The sequence below is a fragment of the Diabrotica undecimpunctata genome, chromosome 7, assembly GCF_040954645.1.
Source record: "Diabrotica undecimpunctata isolate CICGRU chromosome 7, icDiaUnde3, whole genome shotgun sequence".
Lineage (NCBI taxonomy): Eukaryota > Metazoa > Arthropoda > Insecta > Coleoptera > Chrysomelidae > Diabrotica > Diabrotica undecimpunctata.
In genome coordinates, this window is record NC_092809.1 from 60006424 (window position 1) to 60029695 (window position 23272).

At 31.0% G+C, this 23272-nt stretch overlaps 2 protein-coding genes across 3 annotated transcripts in view; one reads left to right on the forward strand and one right to left on the reverse strand.

Annotated features, from left to right (window-relative positions):
- LOC140445398 (uncharacterized) overlaps window positions 1–6649 on the reverse strand; it is a 64356-nt gene extending 57707 nt beyond the window's left edge. The window contains exons 1-3 of one of the 2 annotated variants that reach the window (XM_072537398.1): window positions 6577–6649; window positions 6197–6438; window positions 932–1267 (exon numbers count right to left, since the gene is read on the reverse strand). In XM_072537398.1, coding sequence (XP_072393499.1) covers window positions 932–1267; window positions 6197–6438; window positions 6577–6583 — 585 coding nt within the window. In that variant the 5' untranslated portion in view covers window positions 6584–6649. Of the gene's footprint in view, window positions 1–931; window positions 1268–6196; window positions 6439–6485 lie in introns of both variants that reach the window. The other variant, XM_072537397.1, reaches the window with a different exon arrangement.
- A 1081-nt stretch (window positions 6650–7730) lies between these two features.
- Window positions 7731–10163, forward strand: RpL7 (ribosomal protein L7). Its single transcript, XM_072537399.1, has 4 exons — window positions 7731–7888; window positions 8097–8384; window positions 8721–9066; window positions 10017–10163. The coding sequence occupies exons 1-4, from the start codon at window positions 7878–7880 to the stop codon at window positions 10125–10127; spliced, it is 756 nt and encodes a 251-aa protein (XP_072393500.1). The 5' UTR covers window positions 7731–7877; the 3' UTR covers window positions 10128–10163.
- Window positions 10164–23272: the final 13109 nt, after the last annotated feature.

The window sequence follows — 23272 nt, forward strand, 5'->3', positions numbered from 1 at the left end:
TGGAGAGAAATTAAACTCAAAATACAAGGAAAATAACAAAATTGTGTGTCATCAGTAATTGATAGGTTACTGGCACTGAAGTTATTTTTTCTTTCTAATTATATTTACTTACTTGTATTAGCATTTTTTTATTGTAATATTTGCTATAATAGAGTTCCCTGTCATATAAATATACTTACCAGAAATACTTGGGAACAAAATCAAATCATTAAGACGAAAGAAAACAAAACAACTATGAGCACTCAACTATAAACTAAATAACCTTCATACCAGTATGAAAATTTGGGATAAATATTTCACACAAAAAATTGAACTAATAGAGAAATATGGCAGAAATATAAATGGAGGAGAAGTGGATGTGGATAAAGAATCTATTAAGAATTAGTTTAGATTTTAAAGAAATAAAGAAGATAAAGGCAAAGAAAGCCAGCAGAAGAGATAATTTTGATCTGGAGATGGTAAAGTACATTGTAGTGGAAGGGAAAAATGGCTATTAAATATATTTGAAGAAGCGTGGTAAAAAAGAAAAATGTGTGGTCCTAATGATCCATAAACCAAGGGATAATACTGAATGCAAAAATTGTAGAACTATCTCTCCATCCTAAAAGTCATAGAAAATAAACTGAAAAAATGTGTGGTACAAAATGGAAGAAGAGCACTCGGAAAAGCAAGAAAGCAACAGATAATATTTTCTTGATAAGGAACATGATAAAGAAAAAAATAGAAATGGTACACGAAATATACCCAGCATTTGTGGATCTGCACAGCAACCTTTGATTCTAGACAAAAGAGAAGCTATTTGGAACAAATACAAATACCAAGGCACATAAAACTTTGGAGAAAACAGCTTAAAATAATTCTTCTAATTTATTATAAAAAATATTCATGAGGTACTAAATAATGCATCAATTAAACATATTTAAATACTTACTTTTTGGATAACTCTAGAAACTTGAGCAAATACTTGTTTGTCATTAAATTTAACTACACATTTAACAAGGGTTGGAAAAATTATGTGTAGAAAACTGTAAAGGAAACCTTCTGTCGCTAATAGACTTTTATAAAATATATATTTATTCAAAAACTTCACAAAATTGTTTGGACAAGAAAATCTTGATAAAACTGCATCTATTAATTTCAAGAAGAGTTTCACATCAGTGCAAAAGTACTGCTCAAATAATCTGTTATTTAAAAGTGACAGTAATGTGTTAGAAATAATTTCTGTATTTGAAAAATCTTCCTCCTGTGATATCTTCAAAATGACTACCTAAAAGGAAAAAAGATATGTAACAGTATCCAAAAAAACTGTATTTATCAAAACAATTTTTATAAAAAAATCCTTAATAAAAAAACAGCAAATTCAAGCTTTGGAACATAAAAACTTGATAAATTGAAAATTATTATTAAAGGAAAAATAAGATAAACCAAAAATTTTTGTGTAATAATTATAACATGTGAAGATATTTTTAAATCAAACAGGGCAAAAACTTTATTTTTTTTTTCAAGAATTCTTTAAGGCTTTCTTCAATGCCAGCTAGCTAACATCATTTGTCTATATTTTTACCTCCTTTGTTCATTCTTGTTGCTATTACTTTGATATAATCTTTTGCATCATCATTTATTTGAACTTTCTTGCAATGTCAATTTCCACATTGTCTCTCATCTTTTGCAGAGCTTTATGCCCATAAGGTTTGTTTTAAGTAATACTCATGCCCCGGAAACTTATATGCATGACCTTGGAACATTCTCCCATCACTTTGACCCCAGCCAGTTAATAAAGAGAAATGACAGCCTATCTCTCTCAGGGAGACTTTAACCAATCATTTATTTTAACACAATCTCGGGGTGTCACAAATAAAATAATCAAAAGCTTAATTCCACAATGTCAATTCTGTCAAAAGTAACAATTCTGTTTGTTTACAAGCTTTCAATTTTATTTTATTATCTTTAACTTTCGTTTGCATTTATTCTTAGTAATTTTAATTTGAGTTGGTTACTTAGTTTTTAAAGTTTAGTTTTAGTTACCTATTGTAGCAAATAATTTTTGTGTTGTGCTAGTAAAAAAACTAAACATAGTAAATTATTATATTGTTCCATTGTGTTCAAATTATGGAAAAGTTACAAAAAGGATGATGATAGTAAGTGTTGTCAAATAGTAAGTTGTCAGGAAGCAAACAATAATAGTATTGAACATTTGTTTCCGAAAATATCAGTGTAATAAATAGACTTCGGCAAATATGCATATTGCATATTTTGCATATTGTGCATATTTTATGCAAATATTTCATATTTTGGCATATTTGTATAAAAGTTTGCATAAAGTGCATAAAAGTTCAGATTTTTATACTGTATTTGAAAATTTTTAAACATACCAATTTATTTCAATTCTTGTATAAAATTTTGTAGTCATTTTAATCAAGAAATGATCTAAGTACGTAATCTCTACAGGTACAAAACATTTACAATTTCAAAGAAGATCAATTTAAGTAGCCCTCAACATTCTTAGAAAGTCTCGGTCACTGAGGCATTCAGTTATTGGATAATCGCTAAGGGTTCGCTCATTTGCATTTTATGATCTAATCCCCAAATCTATCTACAATTTATTGTATCTTAACAGCAGGTAAACGGCTAATAGTTTTGTTCCTAATTTAGGGATTTTCCAAAATCTCCCAGTTTATTGAATTAGGTACCTAAACATTTCTAATTTGATGCTCAGATTTGTAAATCATTTTTGTTTTGATATTCAAAGCGTAAACACTCGTTGTGCGTAACAAAAAGGAAGATTGTGATTTTATAATGCCTAAAACAACCAGTGCTTCAACTTGGATTAAACCTTATAAAGAGCTGTCTATGGATATGGGAAAAATCTACTGTTCAGTCTGTGGCAAAATTGTATCTAATATTTTCTATTAAATATCTAATATTTCATACATACAGGGTGTTTCCAAATGACACTTACAACGTTTGACTGTAGATACTTCTCGAAAAATTGAACAAAACGATATAGTTAATGAGGGGTCAAACTTATTTACTTTTCGAGATACAGGGTGTTAAAATTAAAAAAAAATAAATTCTTTTAGTTAATAACAACAATAACTTTAAAACCAATAAACGTATTTACTTGAAATTTAGTACTCGTAGGTTGTTTTTAAATGAAAAATAGCTTCCTTTAGTGAGAAAAAATTGTCCATGGTACAATACAATGGTGTGTATTTAGAAAAATTTTTCACCTTTACTTTTTTTTATGAAGTCAGCTATTCTAAAACACAATTATTTTTATTGTAATTGAATTAACAAAAAAAAAACTTTTGTTGAATTTTAAAATAAGTTATATGATGTACTAATGGTTAGTAACAAAAACTAATTTGTGGATTAATACTGCATTTAAAACACTTAGCGAGTGTTTTTTTTTTTTTTCAAACCAGTTATTTGATTAACCAAAAACACCTTGTATATTTTTATATTTTAAAGGTTGGGTTAAAATAAAGGTTTTTATTTTTATTTATAGATAGCATGTGAGAAAAAATTTCAGATAGACCAACATGTGAGAACTGCTTCACACATTGCAAAAAAAGGAAAAATAGGAGGAAAACATCAAACTTCAATGGCTAAATGTTTCCAATCTACTTCAAAAAAATTAGATGAGCAAGAAACTTTTAATGAAGACTTGTGTCGCGCATTAGTGTCTGCAAACATACCGCTTTCAAAATTAGCAAATGTAAATTTTAGTTCGTTTCTAAAAAAATATTGCAAACTTAATGTTCCAAGTGATCGGTCTCTAAGAAGAAATAATGTGAACGGGCTATACTCGTCGGTGTTAATTAATATTAAGGAAGAAATTGCAGATAATTATTTTTACCTATCTGTAGACGAAACCACTGATTCCTCAGGAAAGTATATTGCTCATTTATTGATTGGTGTTCTTAAAGAAGATACCTTACCAAAATCTCATCTTATTTCATGCCAGCAACTTGAGAAAACAAATGCTTTAACAATTTCGCGTTTTATACAAGAAACATTAGCAACTTTTTTTCTTCCGACAACTATTCCTTCTAATAAATTACTGCTTATTTTATCGGATGCTGCTCCTTATATGGTGAAAGCAGGACAAAATTTAAAAATATTTTTCCCAGATTTAATACATGTTACTTGTGTAGTGCATGGATTAAACAGAGTTGCAGAGGAAATACGAAAAAAGTTTCCTCTTGTAAATACCATGATATCCAGTGTCAAAAAAGTATTTCTTAAATCTCCTATAAGAATTCAACTTTATAAAGAAATGCTACCTAACATTCCTCTTCCACCACAACCTATTTTAACGAAAGGGGAACATGGTTAGAAGCAGCTAATTTTTATGCAGATCATTTTGTTAAAATAAAGAACATAATTGATACGTTAACAGATGAAAGTTCCCAATCTCTTTTGGATTCTAAACAAACTTTTCAGAGTAACTTGCTTCAACAAGAACTTTCATTTATAAAATCAAATTTTAGTTTTGTTCAAAAAACAATTACTCAGTTAGAATCACCAAAACTGTCATTGTTCGAAAGTACAGCATTAATAAAAGAATTTGCGTCATGTTGTCGGAACGTTAGAGGTAATATTGGAAAAGATATTTTAAAAAAATTTGAAGCTACTATGGAAAAAAATAAAGGTTACCATATTCTTTCTGAAGTAGTCAGTGTTCTAGCTGGAAATATTTCGGAAACAATTAATTTAGAACCAAATGTTTTGGTTAGTTTGAAAAATGCTCCCGTTACATCAGTTGATGTTGAACGAAGTTTTTCCATATATAAATATATGTACTCAGACAGAAGCCACAAGTTTTTGTTAGAAAATTTTGAACACCACTTGGTCATTTATTGTTACCATAATTCTAAATAAGTTTATTCATACTTAAAAATGATGTAGTTACTTAAAATAAATGTAAATCTTAATGAATAGTAGGAAATATTTAGTTATGTACACTTTTTTTTTTTAATAAAATTGTTATTTTACGATTTTTTTATTTATTTGTATGCATATTTTGTAAAATATTTGCATATTTTCGGGTAAACACGTGCATATTTATGCGCATATTTTCTACATTTTTATTTGCATATTTGCCGAAGTCTAGTAATAAATATTATGTAATTAGTTTATAACCGTTTTATCTTAAACAACAAATAAATATATGTATATCTAGAAAAAATTGTTATTTTTTTACATATCCTTTTATTTTTTAATAATACATGTGAGATTATTTCATCAGAAAATAATAAGATATTTTCCAGTAAATTTTAATTAGTAACGAAATAGCCCGCAAGAGGCACTAAAGAGTATGTATGTAAGGGGTGTCCATTTGAATTTCCCGCCAAAAGATGATTAGTAATGACCCCAGTCCCAAGTGGTGCTAATGAACGAAATTTATACATTGAGTTGCCTATCTATTTCTATATAAACTACATTCAATTTACATATTCCCAATTGTCAACAGACGCACGTGAAAGCCAAACAGGGTCGTAATAAGATGTATCATATGATTTTTAAAAATATTCACTTTTGAACTATTAGTGTAAGAATTTCTTCAAATGTAATCATTAAATCACACTTAAACTAAACTCTAAAAAATGACACAACCAGTAAATAACTTAACAATAACTATAACATATAACACATAATATATTAACTTAAAAAGCAACACACTACAATTTGAATTTCAGCAGACTGGCAAGTTTGGATCTGTAACATGAGAATTCTTCTGGCTTAGGCAATACATTATATTTAATAGCCTCTTGACGAATGAGAGGGTGAATATCAACACATGCGTATGTTTACAGATGGAAATTTGCTAAATGAGTATACTTTACTATATTATTTATCTATGAGTAATACCTATATCCATTATCTGTGTATGATCATTTTAGAAACATAACTTCTAAAATCTTACAATTAACATGAATAACAGATGACTAGTTACTTAAGTGTTTATTATTTCTTTTGTTTGCCTATTTGATCGCCTTTCTTGTTAACAAAAAATGTGCAATTTTTAAGCAATAAATAAAATATTTTACTACTTATTTCATACCTATAATCATATATCTTTCTGATTTTTTTGTATAGAATCAAATTTTGATAACAAATCGGAGTATAGACCTCACAAATGTATCATATAATTGTCATAAGTTTTGGCTGTATTAAATTATATTTGACTTACCTCAACAATCAATTTAATATCTTTACTGTCGATTTCATGTCTAGTAAGTTCTTTAAAATAATTTGAATTAATCCACCCATGAACTGTATGCCAAATAATTTTATCTTGTACATTTAAGTTTAAAATCCATTCTAAAAGGGTAATCTTACAATGTCCAGGTAATTGAGCAGATTTAAATGCACCACTAGCAAAATTTATTTGTTTAGTAAAGTCATCGTCTTTCTTTAGGTGTAATAGTAGTTCTAAAAAAGAGATATAAGTTTTGGAATGAATAATAATTCAATACAACCTTTTTTAAAGTCCATTTTAATAAAGCGGTCAGAAATAGAAATATTAATAAAAAAACATGCTTTGTTTTGATTTGATATGTTCTAACTAACCTAACATTAATTTCAGCTAACTTCATTTAAATTTACCATGTGCAGAGGCATTTTTTAGTGAACACACCTTTTTATTTGGATTGGAATTTTACCAGTTATATTCATGTGTATTCATTGCACCATGACATTCATGTATGATGTTATTTATTCTGTGGCACAGAATATATAACAATCAGAATGCTCAGATGCTCACTCTCAGATGCCACCTTGAGTAGGGAATTTTACTTGTCAGAATTCCCTACTCTATAGTTCTTTATAAGGATGCCGCCTTTGAAATTTGTCAGCACGCGATCTCCATATTTTAAACGGAAACACAGACTCGGATTGATAAATTTGTGATAAGCTACGACAGAACCATAATTTAAATTTTTAGAGATTAATAATTTAGTAAATTTGAAATAATTTAATCTATTCTTCAACTAAAAGTACAACATAAAATATTGCATATTATGTCATGCACACCAGATAAAATTTCATCGAACAGTTCAGTTCCGTTTAAAACATAGCTGATTCCGTCTGCGCGAACGAGATGCGCGTACTTATCTTGACAAGTACCTGTGTCTGTGGTATGATTAAAGTCAATAGTCAAAATACTGAACTATTTTAAAATTAATCTTATTATTGTATTATATTGTATAGAATTTAAGTGAATTGGGCTATATTTATTTCCTTTTGAGGTAATAAAATTTTTTATACGTAAAGTAATACATACTAGTGACACAGAATAATAAACAATCAGAATGCCCACTCTGTTTGTTAAGATATGTACGCGCAGACGGAATCAGTCATGTTTTAAACGGAACCAGTGCTGTTCAATAATATTTTATCTGGTGTGCATAGAAAAATGAACCCGGTTTAATTTATTTACGGCAACTATAGACATAATATGCAATATTTTATTCGTACTTTTAGTTTAAGAATAGATTAAATTATTTCAAACTTACTAAATTATTAATCTCTAAAAATTTAAATTACAGTTCTGTCGTAGCTTGTCACAAATTTCTCAATCCGAGTCTGTGTTTCCGTTTAAAATATGGCGATCGCGTGCTGATACACTTCAAAGGCGGCATCTGAGAGTGGGCATTCTGATTGTTATTTATTCTGTGGTCACAGAATAATAAACAAGTCAGAATGCCCAATCAGTACGCGCATCTCGTTCGCGCAGACGGAATCAGCCATGTTTTTGTGGTAGTGACATCTACGAATAATACATAGCATGAAAATATGCCTAAGCAAATTTTTATTTTGACATTTGACAATCTGAACTTGGTGTATGTCTTCTTTCTGTGGTTAAGTCCAAAATGGCACCAACGTAAGTATAAAATTTTAATAAAATCTCTAATCATCCGTTTATTAAATGTTTGAATTTATTTAAAAACGTGATATTTTGCAAGTATTTGTAATTGCCGATTATTGTAGATGAGTATTATTTTCATTTTTAATAAAAATCCTAACCTTTTAGTGTTGCATGACTATTGTTGATACCGAATGGTAATATGAATGTTTTTTGGTTTTTTTAGAGCTGACAAAACTAAAACAGTTAAAGGGCTCCCCGCAGTCCCCGAATCTGTGTTAAAGCACCGTAAAAGACGTGAGGCATCCCGTGCAAAACAACTCCAGTCTGTAATTAAAAAGAAGGCAGAACACATCAAAAAGAGGAAAGATATTTTTAAAAGAGCCGAACAGTATGTTAAGGAATACCGTTTAAAAGAAAGAGACGAAGTTAGGCTAATTCGTCAAGCCAAAACAAGAGGAAATTTCTATGTTCCTGCAGAGGCAAAATTGGCTTTTGTTGTTCGTATTAAGGGGTAAGTCTTTGTGTATATGTATAAGATGTGTATAAGAATTACAAAATAGTGAATTTTCTTTGTACTAGATAGTAAACAGAATTGAAAGTCATGTTTTGTTAGACAGATTCATAGTGTTGGTTGTAAACATAAGTTAACACTTTCCATGCTGTCTGAAATCATCCTTGTTGTCTTAAGTAAGATATTTATTGAGTAAATAAATATATTCTAAAGCAACTGACATACTATCTAATTAATGATCAATGAACAAAAACAGTAAAATTAAAAATTTTATTACTTTTGAATTAGCTTATGTATAAATATATAGTATCTTCATATTTCTAATTTTTATTTCAGTATAAATAAAGTAGCACCTAAAGTACGCAAAGTACTTCAACTATTCCGCTTACTGCAAATTAACAATGGAGTTTTTGTAAAGTTGAACAAGGCTACTATTAACATGCTCAGGATATGCGAACCTTACATTACATGGGGATATCCTAACTTAAAGTCAGTCAGAGAATTAATTTACAAAAGAGGATTTGCTAAAGTTAATGGACAACGTGTAGCAATTACCAGCAATCAAATCGTTGAAGACAGATTGGGAAAATCTGGTATCATTTGTGTTGAAGATTTAATCCATGAAATTTTCACTGTTGGACCTAAGTTTAAATATGCCTCCAACTTCTTGTGGCCCTTCAAGGTAAGTCTCTGCTAAACTTTTGTGTTAAAATCTTAATGTAGTGGTGCAAAGTCAAGATCATTTGAATGCACTTAGAAGTTGGATTCTTCTTGTTTTGTCAGGATTCTTACCATTTAAACTACAACTTGTTGAAAGTATAGTACTTAATTCTAGCTGTTTTTTGCAGATTGGTTAAGTTTATCCTTGCATTATTGTGTTTGCTTCCTTTTTTATTCTTATATTAACCCAATTCGGTTGAGTTTACCGAAAGTACAAGCTGAATATAGCCGCAAATGTCAAAAATATTTCGGTTTGGCAGTGTTGGCATGTTTTTATAATGTATATGTGGTATGCTTCAAATATAAAGAGATAAAGCTTTTAAAAAGTATATTTTAATTATACTATTTTATGAATTCTGCAATTTTTAATTTATATGAAGCAATAACTAGTAAATATTTGTCTCTTTCGAGATTAATTGCAAACATCGGTTGTAATCTGGTAACTGCTGATTTGACGATTGCCAAATCTATCCCCTAATGTATCAAAGGGTAGTTGCTAACAAAATTTCTAATAATTAACTGCAATTAATCTCCAAAGAAACAAAATGTACTTTTCTAAAGCTTTATCTTTTTATATTTGAAGCATACAGCATCTACATTAAAAAAACATGCTAACACTGCTATGCCGAAATTTTTGTTCTATGTTTGACATTTGCAGCTATAATCAGCTTGTACTTTTGGTAAACTCAACCCACAATTCTAACCATTATTTGACTATTAGCATTCCTTTTTGGTTTGAGTCACTTCAAGTGATTTTTACATTTTTTAAAATCATTATTTTCTTTAGATTATAAAATTTAGGTAGTAAGATAGGTAATAAGAAGTTAAGATTTCATGTATTTTATTTATTCATTTTATGGTTTACAGCATAATCATAGAAAATATTGATTGTATATTAATTTTTCTTTTTAGCTAAACACACCCACTGGTGGATGGCGTAAGAAGACTAACCACTATGTTGAAGGAGGTGACTTTGGTAATAGAGAAGATAGAATCAATGAACTTCTCAGAAGGATGGTTTAAACCATTTTGTTTATAAAATAAATTATGTATAAAACACCAACTTGTTTTTACTTTAAATTTACTAAATACCTTAACATCCCAATATTCCCATATTTCATGTTTCAATGAACAACAGATTCAATGTTTGAAAATTTATTTCATTGGTACAACAGAAAAGAAAAAATAAGCTTATTTATTGTCTTCTGGCTTATTTGACCATAAGCCTTTGGATATCAAAGTTATAGAGAAAGAATACAGAAATTTACTTCTGTAGTTGACAATATTTCATCAAGTCAAGTTAAAATGCAGATATAAAAAGAGAAGACTTCTTCAGTCATATTTTTTTACATCTAAATAATTCACAACTGCTAATTTATTTGACTTAACCCATTTACGGCCAAAGGTGCGTAAACGCAACCTTTATTGTTAATTTTTTTTTGGCCCAAATATAATTTTTTTAATGTTTTCTTTTTATTGAAGTAACATCTCAATAGATTATTCTAAAAACTTATTCATTCATACTTTAAAAATAAGGTCTATAATTGCATGTTTATACGATGGATTCGTATACGCACCTTTGGCCGAAACCATATTATATTTTTTTTGTAGACTAAACAATCTAAAATTACGATCTCGTCAATAGTCAATACACTTCATTGCGTTAAATTTGGTTTTAAACTATGGTGTTTATGTTCTGATACTGGTTATTTGTTCAAATTTATTCCATATGGCGGAAAAACTGAGAAAACATAATAGTTTTAGCTTAGGAACGGCAGTTGTTTTGAAATTACTTTCGATAGTTAAAAACCCACAGCAACATAAGGCTTTTTTCGACAACTTCTTTACGTCATATGCTCTTTTTGGACTATTGAAAGAAAAAGGATTCTTTGCAACAGGAAGAGTAAGGGAAAATTGCACTGCTAAGTGTCCTCTAGAAGAAAACAAAATTATGAAAAAAAAAGGAAAGAGGTTCATATACATGTGCATTCGATTTCAATTTAGAAGTTTTGATGACAAGATAAAACGATAATTCAGTAGTGACTGTAATGACAAATACATGTGACGTTTTACCCCTTATGCAAACTAAACGTTATAACCGTAAAGAACACAAAAAAATTCTTATCCCTCAGCCTAATGTAATTCACCAATATAACCAATACATGGGTGGAGTGGATCTGCATGATAATGGCATTGCGAATTACCGTATTAAAATAAGAGGAAAAAAGTGGTGGTGCCGTTGTTTACTAACATGATTGACAGTATGGTGGTCAATAGTTGGAATATTTTTAAAATTGCGAATGATTCTAAAATTTCCCAACTGGAGTTTCGTTTGAGATTGGTTCTTAACTTACTAAAATATAGTGGACATGCATAGAATAGTGAAGAATCCGCTACATCATTGTCAAACTCAGTATATGGACGTCCATCTAAATTTGCTTTACCAGATGAAACTAGATTCGACAATATTGGCCACATTATAAAAAGAGACGATAATAGTGCAAGAAGAAAATGTCGGATGTGCAAAAGTAATACTATTTATTTATGTAAAAAGTGTACAGTGCATCTACACCCCGAATGTTTCGAAAATTTTCATCTTAAAATTTAATTTACAGTTAAGATACAATATGTTCCTTTTTTAAAAATTGTATGCGTATTCGGCCAAAGGTGCGTATACGCACCCACCTGTTTTTCCTTTCATGAGAAAAAAAAATTCTTTTTGGTTGTAAATTAGTCTTAATTTATGTGTTTTTAATCCAATCTAATAAATCAATTGTCAAATTTCTCTTTGTTTATTGTCTCGGCCCTTAATGGGTTAATGTTCAGATCAGTATTTTCAAAATGTGTACATTCTTTGGTCGAACATCTTTTTTTTGTTACTGTCATAATTATAGGTGATAGGGCAGATGAGCAAATAAAATGGGAACTTATTTTGTTTCCAAGGTAAGAAATATTAAAACCATGTTTTGAGAACTGATTTTGGTCTGAAAGCTAAAGCATCAAATTATATATTCCACAAGAGTTGGTTATGAGCTGTATAGGAAGGTGATATGATCCCGGAGGGGATGAATGATAACACTCTAAGCATACTTATAATAGGACACAGTGAAGTATTCATTATGTTAAAAAAATTATCAACTGTAAACCACTTATATAAAGATCTCTTGTCCAATGCTAATGTGCTTGTTTATCCTGTTTTGTGTATTTGTAGGTATACATGATTTGAAAAATTACGTATTTAATATCTTCATATCAATTTAAAGGATTTATATGTAGATATTTAAAAAACACTAGCTCACCAACTAGTATTATATCTCAAGATTACCAAAAGCAGTCATTCTTATAAACCTCTACATATTGTGATCTCTAGCTCTTTTTTTGTATACCATATGTGGTTTAGTCCAAAAAGAAACAGGATATTAATGAATAGTCTATTACTTCAGTTATCAGAGACAAAAATAACACTGAATAATGTCAATTTTAGGACCCAAACAGCATGCAAAAAAATTGCCACTCCTACCCTGGGTTTCCGCCTAAACCTCCTTATGGGGTGTATTGATTTACTAAGAATCTTTCAGCTGTAGAAAAAAATGTTTCAAACAAGAAATGTAGCCGAGATAATTTTGAACAAAAATGTTTATTAGCACTTTTTGTGTAGAATAAACTGTTCTTTCAGAAGCAATGCTTGAAGCGAACGGCGATTTTAAATGTCTACTACCAAATCAATTTTGGAAGCAAAGTTTCTGTACTGGCGTTGTATTACTTTTCTCTCTAGTAAAATGCTAAGACTAGGGCCACGAGGAGGCGCCACAAAATAGCGGTTCTTCACATCAATTCACTAGTCTCGATAAATTCGTTTCTATAATCATATTTATTCTAAGTAGCTTTAAATTAAAAACTGCATTCAAAATAACTAACAAAATACAGACATTAAACGAGAATTAAAAAATCTCTAAAAAAGAATATCTATCAATGAAAGATTCGATTCATAATGATGTCAAAATTTAAAAAGTCGTAAATGCTATCCAATTAATAACAATATTGAATTATATTGTATTAATATTCAATAATAATATTGAATTATTATATAATACAATATTACTATATAATACAATACAATATTCAATAATATTGAATTATCTGTTTAAATTTTTATGACTCTTCTCGTTTTAAAATAGGTTCATATAATTATTTTTAACATCTTATTTAATTTATATACTAATTAAATTTACTATCAATTTATATTTTATTATTTTAATATCTCGTCTGAATTTGACGGTCTGTCGGAAGTAAACAACCCATGCTTTAGTAATACGTTAGGGTTAGAGGGTGGCGTTAAAAGCAAACATAATAATTTATTGAAATATTTTAATATAATTTGTTTAAAATATAAATAATAAAGTTACTTAATTTAATTTTAAAAATGCAGAAAACATTGTGTGAATCTTCGCGTTAGTCTACTTGTATCATATTTTTTTAATAAAATTTGTTTTAACTCGACGGTAAAAATTCGATATCTTTTGATCAGAGTGTCGTTTTATCGACAAAAATCGAAATGTATTTTAACGGTGAAGAGTGCAGCTTTCGTACGCAATTTTTGTATTTAAGCTGATAAATAAATAAACTTTGCGTTATTTTTGTCACTTTTTACATTTCTTATGAGCAGAAGCGGCGTAGGACGTGGGCCACAGCTCACGGCCTTGCGTCATGGAGATTTATGTATTATTACTTAAACCTAAGCCATGAACGCTCCGAAAAATCCGAGAAAAACGTCGCTATCGCTCGCGAACAATCCCCGCTGAAATGCACGTCACCGCTAGCCTAAAATTGCGTTCCTATCGCTAGCGAAGAATTTTCGCTGCACGTCTCCGCCAAAAATAAAATAGGATATTCCCCGTTCGTTAAACAACAGCCTCTCGCCGCGAACCGCAACTTTTTGACGATTTTGTTTTCATATTTCATGCCGTTGGCCGTCAAAGCAAAACGTATAGATACCTACTTGGATTGACTTGTGTAAAATTCTTGCCAAAAAAGGTATGAAACAGGTATCTCAATGTACTAGTGGGGATAGAGGGGTTCTTGTAACGACCTGCAGTATCATTTGTGCTGGTGGTTATGCCTTACCTCCGGCCATGGTATTTCCCAGAGTTCATTTCAAGGAAATGATGATACAAGATGCTCCAGCTGGTACGTTGGGATTGGCTGCTTCTTCTGGATGGATGAACAGGGAATTATTTCCGCAAGTAATGGAACATTTTATGAAATATTCTTCTAGTTCTTGTAACAACCCCAGCCTTCTCATCATGTATAATTACGAGAGCCATTTGTCAATGGAAACCTTGGATCTTGCAAAGTCGAATGGAGTTACAATATTGACACTACCTCCACACTGCTCAAACAAAATGCAGCCCTTAGATGTAGCAGTATTTTCATCGTTCAAGGCGCATTATAACAATGCCATGCAAGGTTGGCTTCTTAATCACCCTGGTATTCCAGTAAATATTTTTAATGTCGGAAGTTTTGTTAAAGTTGCTCATGAAAGATCAATGACACCTACGAACATCAGTTCAGGATTTAAGAAAACTGGCATCTTCCCTTATGATCCAGAAATATTTTCAGATGACGATTTCCTCATGTCGGCTGTAACAGACAGACCAGAAAATCATTCTGAACCAACAGTTATTCAACAGCCTGAGCAAGAAACAAAAAAACAGCAAGGCATCGAGGGAACTGATGAAACGCCAGCAGAAAATAAAACCAATAATAAATCTTCTTTTGTTTCTCCACAAATCTTTCGAGGATTTCCAAAGGCACAAAAAAGAAAGATTCAGAAATCTAGAAGGCAAGGAAAAACAATTATTGCGACTGACACTCCTGAAAAGGTCGAACTAGCTAAAAGGGAATTGGGTAGAAAAAAAGTAAACCAAACAGCTGTTAAAAAGGTGACAAGAAAAATTACAGATGATGATGATGACGAAGAACAAGAATGGCAGGAATTAACCAGACCTCCAACTAAAAATAACTTCGTTTTGGTACAGTTTACGACCAAGAATTTGATTTACTTTGTTGGGAAAATATTGAACGTTTTGGAAAAAGATGAATTTGAAATTTCCTTTATGAGGAAAAGCGCAAAAGTAATTGGCAAATTCTTCTTTCCTACAAATCCAGATATTTCAGTTGTTCGGTTAGAAGATATTAAAATGCTTTTACCTCAACCGATTCTTTCTTGCTCAACGTCAAGACAAAATGCCTACATGAATTTTGAAATAAATTTTAACAATCATGACGTTCGGTAAAATGTTTTTTACCGACACATATTATTTTACATTAAACATATTTTTGTTTAGAAAGTGTTTCATTGTACCCCATCGATAGTTTCAGTGTGCCCCATATTTGGGGCACACTGAAACAAATGACATGGTAATAAAAAAATAATAAAAGATAGGTAATATTATTAGGTAATTCAAACCAATCGCTGCTATAATGACAAGTAATGTCTAATATTTGCGATATTACAAACAAATTATACAAAAATCTAATTTTTCTAAAAAAAAAATGTCATTTGAAAAAAAAAAAGATCCACTGTGGAACACTCTCCCCTATGTATGGTTTGTGGATGTCACAGAAAAGATTTTCTGCGGTCGCAATTTTGTCTATCGAGGCTGATATATCATCCAAACTAGATTAAGAGCACGTAATTAAACAATTCAGCAGTGTAAAAAATTTCCTGTAATATTTGAATTAAGGTGGTATGTCACAATGTTAAAATTTATATACTTTTTAGGTACAGTTATCGTCGCTATTTCAAAACAAATCTTCAACTTATGATTATGTACGTAAACTGTACACCTTCTATTTTAATGATATCTAGTTAAAATTTCCAAAGAAAGCAGTAATTTTTTTATAACTGTACTTAAATGAATCCATGTCATAACTTACGTGGTAACGTGCCTAAAAATTGGTATTGTGTAATAATTTTTGAACTTAGGTACAAAATAACTACGTTAAATGATTAACTATCCAAAAACCTTTATTTTAAGCAAATGTTCGTTATCCATATTGCCCTAATTTTTAAATTAACTGTACAAGTAAAGATAAAATTACAATTAAAAGCTGCAAACTAGGGATTTTGTTGATGTTACCATTATAAGTTGGCATTTTGATAGTGAGAAATTAGTTCGGCTATCACTTAATAGATGGGAAAATAAGTTCACGTGTCATTTAGTAGAAGGCAGCAGTGATGTATTAAATAGCGACAAATGCGTGTTTGCCGAATTTAAGAAAAATCTGCAAAACAATGAAACCTAGTTTTGTGGTTATGCAAATTGTCTATTTGTTATGCAGTAACCATGGTAATACGAATCAAACCACGTGGTTTTGTTTAGCAAAGCGGCCCCTCCCAGTTAATATTTTGGCTTCGTTTGACTTTCAATTATCAAGAAATTTACTTAATTAGAAATCAGATGAAAATCTGAAATTTTCTGAGGAAAAAACTTCCACTGTTAACATTTGATATGAAAAAAATTGTTATTGTAGTGACGCTGTTTTTCAACTGACTAACATATTTTAGATTTCTTAGAAATACTGTTCTTATAAATAAATGGTCTAATTACGTACCATAATCCCTTTTTGATCATTATTTACCTGCCTTTCAAACAATTCCAAGTTTCTTTTCAGTTTGGAATAAATATTTTTGGGCAGATAAAGAATTCAGAATTGTCGTAAATATTTCCAAATGAATGAACGTTTTGTGTATATGTAGTATTATAAAACATATCGAGTAATTAATATGTTTACTAAAAAAATTCCCAATCAGCACATCCGGCTAAGTGCTGGTGTAAGATAATTAAATTTTACGACCTTTTTCGTCTGAGAATGTATTGAGTATCATGTATCATATTAATAACTGTTAATATTATGTATTAGAATTGCATACAATAGTTAGTCGAATTTTTACCACCAGAGCAAGCTGTAATAAAACCACACTTGTGTAATCTAATACAAAAGCAAGTTTTTTGTTTAAAATTTAATTTTGTATTATTTCGAACATCCGCATTTTCCGCATCTTTCGCGAAAAATAACTGCGGGACGTGAAAGGACTTATATACGGGAAGTTAGTTGTTTTCGCTTATTTTAGTGCAAACTTTTTTTCTGGCAAATAATTTTGTTTTTGCCGTAAGGGTCGGCCAAAGTTAACCTCGGAAAATAAAATCAGATAGAAAACGCAGAACGGTACTTCGTATTTACGAAATTTACGAAATTACATTTACGAAAATTGTCAATGTTTTGGACAGTTTGTTACCTTTACTTGTAAGTCTTACAAGTAAAGTACAATGAGCTTTGTGAAGTGGAAAGTGCGGTACTTAAAAGCATATTCGAAGAAGCTTCCGAAGAAGAGATAATCAGTGAGATGGAGGCAACGGATAAATACAGTGCAAGGTGCTTTGAGTCATCAAGTGTAAAAGGTAAGCGCAAATTTAAATTACCTCCAATCGAGTTGAAAAATTATTAAGAGTTTGTAGCCTAGGTTTGGCAGAAAGGATCTCCAGATTGAAGTTTATATTATAGTGTATTTTTATGTATGAGAGAGTAATAAAACAATAAATTATGTATGCAAATCCCTAAACTGTTGATACGGGTGACTCAATGAAAAACAGATATTTGTCAACAAGTTTACAGAAGTATATAGGAAAACAATTTTAAATTGAGTATGACCACCAGGTATAAAGGTTGGAGCAGAATAGAATACAATAGTTGTGAGAGTTACTAATCCCTAAATAAGGTTGCCAGTGTCGGAGTGATGGAGGTTAACAGGTACTAATGAATTTGCAAGAAATGTAAGATGTTTATTTTATTGGTTATATATAACCAATAAAAGTTTAATAAGTACCTACCTATTTGCAAAATAAAGTTTAATTCTTTAGATAAAATAAAACGTTTTATTTTATCTATTTGCAAAATAAAGTTTAATTCTTTGCCTATTTGCAAAATAAAGTTTAATTCTTTAGATAAAATAAAACGTTTTATTTTATCTGAAATGAGTGCATTCCACGAAGTAAGGGTTTCAACAATCAAACATTTAATTCTGTAATTCCAGGAATCTACGACAGTAATTGACTAGATAATTACCTTCTAAACTTATTCCACAGAAAATGTGATAGTGGATTTTTCCATTTTGTATATAGGAAGGTCCAAGTGGCGTATTCAAAATTCTTAACAGTTCACTAAAAGTAGGTACTTCAGTTGCAAGGTGCAGTTTATTGTGTATACTAGTGTTATGGAAAATTTGGAAGTGCCGTGTAAACGGCGAAAAATTGGTCCTCTAACAGTTAATGAAAAAACATTAATATTTAATTGTTTTAAATCATTTACAGACAAACGTTTATGTGAAAGTGTTGATGAGACCGTTGAGTTAGTTAGCAGTACACTTGGTGTTGGGAAATCTACGATTTACAGAGTTATTAAAGAAGAGAAATGTGGTAGTTTTCAAATGCCACGTAATGCTCCAGGGAAACCAAAATTTCAAATAGAATATCATTTTAAAGAAGGACTTCGACGGAAAGTGCATGAATTCTTCTTTAGACAAGAATTTCCAACATTGGATAAAGTTCTTGTCTCAGTTCGAGATGATAAGGATTACCCAGAAATGAGTCGAAGTACGTTATGGAAACTTTTAAAAGAAATAGGCTTCCGCTGGAAAAAGAATCCCAGAAAGTCTATTTTATTAGAAAGAAGCGATATTGTCATATGGAGAAGACATTTTCTAAGAACCATAAAGGAAATGAGAAACCAAAAAAGAAAAATATTTTATCTTGATGAAACATGGATCAACGAGGGTCATACACCAAATAAATTTTGGCAGGATGAAACTGTTACAAGTCAAAGGCACGCTTTTGTAAATAACTTATCTACTGGTTTAAATCCACCATCAGGAAAGGGACGCAGGCTGATAATAGTACACATTGGCAGTTCAGACGGTTTTGTTGAAGGTGGTTTATTAACTTTTGAATCAACTCGTACCGGTGACTACCATGAAGACATGAACGCTGATGTCTTTCAAGAATGGTTCGAACAAATGATAGATCTTCTTCCTAAGAACTGTGTAATAGTAATGGATAATGCAAGTTATCACTCCAGACTTATAGAAGGACTGCCCACAACCAAGTGGTTAAAAAAAGACTTGCAGAATTGGCCGAGTTCAAAAAATATTACGTACCATCCCGGATCTATAAGAAAGGAACTTTATTCGTTGTGTGCCCTTCATAAAGAAAAATTTAAAAAATACGAAATTGATGAAATTGCCAAAAATCGTGGAATGACAGTACTTAGATCCCCACCATATCATTGTGAATTAAACCCAATTGAACTGGTATGGGCACAGATAAAGAGTGAAGTTTCAAGAAAAAATACCACTTTTAAAATTCATGATGTTAAACAGTTGTTTTTGGAGGCCGTAAATAATGTAAAACCTGAAAACTGGGAAAAGGCAGTAAATCACACTATTAAAGAAGAGGAAAAAATGTGGAAGCTGGACAATATTACTGATAGAATGATCGAGCCAGTTATTATAAATCTTGGTTCTGAAAGTTCATCTTCTGAATCTGATTTGGATTTGTAACAAGTAGCTGTAAGTTTTATATTAATATTTTTATTCATCTATTTAACATACCTTAGACGGTTTTAAAAACTCTTTTTCTCTTTTGTAATTTTTAAAAATTAAAAAAAATGTGAATTTTTAAAACCCTTTTTAATGTAGGCCAGTCAGTTCTAATATAGTGTGTGATAAAAGAGGTCACTTTTGTTTACATACACATAACACTGAAATAATTCATTTATTTTTTACAATTATTCAAAGTAATTATGCTAATTACTCTCTCGTTCATAAAAATAAACTATAGTGGAGTACTGAAAATAAAGAGAAGGAAAGTTAATTTGGTGCCACCCTACTTTTAAAGGAACAGAGAAACCTAATACGTATATGAACGATAAGGTAAGATAACGAGAAAGATAAGGTACGGTGAGGATAACCACGCAAGAATGAAATAAACCGTGGGAGAAAAGTTATTATGGTTACGCGGTACCCACTTAATATTTCGCCACATATACATTATTTATATAATAAATCAAATCATAATATCACTCAATAACAATGTCTGAAAGAGATACACCATGCACATGAAATAAATATAGATAAAAAAATAATATGCTATAATTGCAGATAATATTACGGCTTACGGGATAACAGACATTACGTTCACAGTTCAATTTACTTACCACTTGTAAAATCGCTTTAGCGCATTCTCTAAAATACAACTTAAGAATAATATTTCATAACAACTGGTCTTATCGATCAATCCAGTAGTAATTCACCAAATAGTTTTTAGATGAGGTACGGATCGACGCACAGAAGGCTAGTCTAAAACTCTTTGGTGATGACTTGTGACTCATTATAGGGGATATACAATATATTTGATATTTTAACAATATTTCGTAGCAACTCGTGGAAATAAAATGAACACAAGATAAGAACAGGACTCAGAAATAAATAACTTGTGAATCCATAAACAAAAATGTAGAAAGAGCGAGCAGAGAGCCGATCACGATTGCGGACTCTGTATCTGGTCCAATTGGGATCCTACACGCGAACCTTCAGCACAGTAATACAGTTTCTGCAGACGTTTCTATTGCTAAGGAATGGTTTGATGTCGCATTGAATATACCAAAATAAAAGAGAGTGGACCAACTAAAATATCATCACTTGTAGCAGGAAAATTTATATAATAGTAGGTCTGCGAAGTCCCGAGGACTTATATAATGGTTAATGGAAAATTTATGAACGCAAACACCCACACCTATGCGACTCATTATAAACCTATTGCACTTATGCTATGTACTCTTCTTTGTTTACTTTATCTTGTCTCCTTGACGTTGGCGATTAAAATAGAAAAATCTCCTCTATATTGAGATTTTAAACAGTTAGTCTACTCTCCTTATCCTGGTTCTAAGAATCTTGCTTTCTACAAATTCCTCTTCATCCTTCTATTTTTCCCATCAGAATCAGTTAGGAAATATTATGGCGACTTTCCCGTAGGATGTGTCCAACATATGCTATTTTTCTAGATTTGACGAACTCAGGAGCCGCGTCTGCTCTGTTAGGAACTGCTTCGTATATTTTTTGTATAGCCTTTCACTGTATTTTTAGTGTTCGTATATATTACCACATCTCAAAAGCCTTTAAACAATGAATAGCGACTATTTTCAAGGTCCGTGCTTCCTGCTAATAGTTGAAGTTTCAAGTTATTAAGAAAAGGACTGTGAATATCCGTTTTGAAGAGCCCTTTTAGGGCGAAATACGTATAAGCGGATACAGACGCACTTCACTAAGGATTTTTGCTTAGTTGAGGAGATATGTTGTGGAATGCAGTTTTTAGATTCCCCATTTCTCTAATAACATCTTTATCAACGTCTGTTTTGCCTTGCAATTCTTAGAAGGCACATATTAAAGCAAAAATCCCAATTTGGTTTCGAAAATTAGTTTACGGATTTTAATATCAGATGTCGCTATTTGCGTCCATACGAAGTCATGTTAGAGTTGCTTCCTAAGACAGAAAAGATTTATTTTCACGTTCAGAGCGACTGTGAATAGCCGTTCTGAAGAGACCTTTTAGGGCGAAATACGTATAAGCGGATACACAGACGGACTATACGTGAAATCAAATCTTAGCTGTCCTTTTCTTTTTATTCCGATATACTCTGCACGAGTACTAGAAACCAATTCGCTAAGAATTTTTGCTTAGTTGAGGAGATATGTTGTGGAATGCAATTTTTATATTCCCCATTTCTCTAATAACATCTTTATTAACGTCTCTTTTGCCTTGTAATTCTTAGAAGGCACAAATTAAAGCAAAAATCCCAATTTGATTTCGAAAATTAGTTTACGGATTTCAAGTTATTGTTACAGAAAAGTATAATTTAATTCCACATTTTATCTCATTGTCTTGATCTAGTTGTTGGGTAATACAGCAACCAATATATTTGAAATGGGAGTTGTTCTTTGTATTTGTTGTCCACCCACCTGTAATTGTATATCTTGATATGTCAAGCGACTAGTTACCATTATAATTGTTTTAGAACAGTTAATGTTTAGCTCCACCTTTTCTAAGGCATTTAAGAGGCGTTACAGTCCATTTAATTCATCACTCATTAAAATTCTATCATCTGCGCATCTGATTATACTTAGTTATTTAGAGTTTAAAGATTCTATCGTAATACAGATTATTATAAACCTGTAAGGAGACTGGCGGGGTCGTGTAACCTTGTATTTAGCCAAAAACTGTTCTAGAAATTTCGATCAATGTGCTGGCGCATTATTGCGCTGGAAAAACCATTCCTCGCTGCACCAAGATGGCACCGTTTACTTTTCACCACTTTTTGATATTCTAGCGTGCTAATGGATGTACACCATAACAGCTTATACTAATATTCCGGTTATAAATCATAACAATAGTTGTTATGATTTATAATTAAAAAAAAACAGTATGGGCACTCGCATGGAACCTTCAATTTATTGTGAAGACCGTTGTTTTGATTTGGGATCATAACCGTAAACTGGGACAATTATAACGGACGTGCGGTCATTTTAAAACCCACTGAACCATTCTTCTATCTGTTTTGATCATTAATTTATCTTCAACGAACTTTTGCATTATTTAAATTCTATTAGAACTATTACCTTCTAACATATTCTTACTAAGGCAGCCGTCACGATCTGAGACGAGATCGCACTAGAGTAGCAAACAAACCTAATCCTAACTATAAAACCCCTATACTTTCCTGTACAAAAGAGGAAGCACTGGGCACTAGGTGCGAAAGAGACAGCACGTAGTTTTATTCACTTTCTCTGTCGGTATATGTCTCGTACTCAAAGCATTGAAAGGTCTTTAGTTAGTATATGCTCGAAGATTACGATTTACATTTTCCGTTTCCAAATATCCGTTTCCCGTTTACACCCCTGACAACAGCGGGCGATCTGTTGTGCTTCGTTGCTCGATTCGCTGTAGTAATACACTGCCTGTTATGTGCGTTTTTTAGTGCATTATCTTTCGTTTAGCTACGTTATACTTCTTTCGTCGTAACAAAGAATTTTTCGTCGTTTGTTGAGCACACAG

What these genes read in the sequence shown, in the direction of transcription:
- RpL7 (XM_072537399.1), top strand. An exon ending in TTTGTTGTTCGTATTAAGGG is followed by an intron (nt 8,385 to 8,720) that starts GTAAGTCTTTGT and finishes TTTTTATTTCAG; the next exon opens with TATAAATAAAGTAGCACCTA. An exon ending in ACTTCTTGTGGCCCTTCAAG is followed by an intron (nt 9,067 to 10,016) that starts GTAAGTCTCTGC and finishes TTTTCTTTTTAG; the next exon opens with CTAAACACACCCACTGGTGG.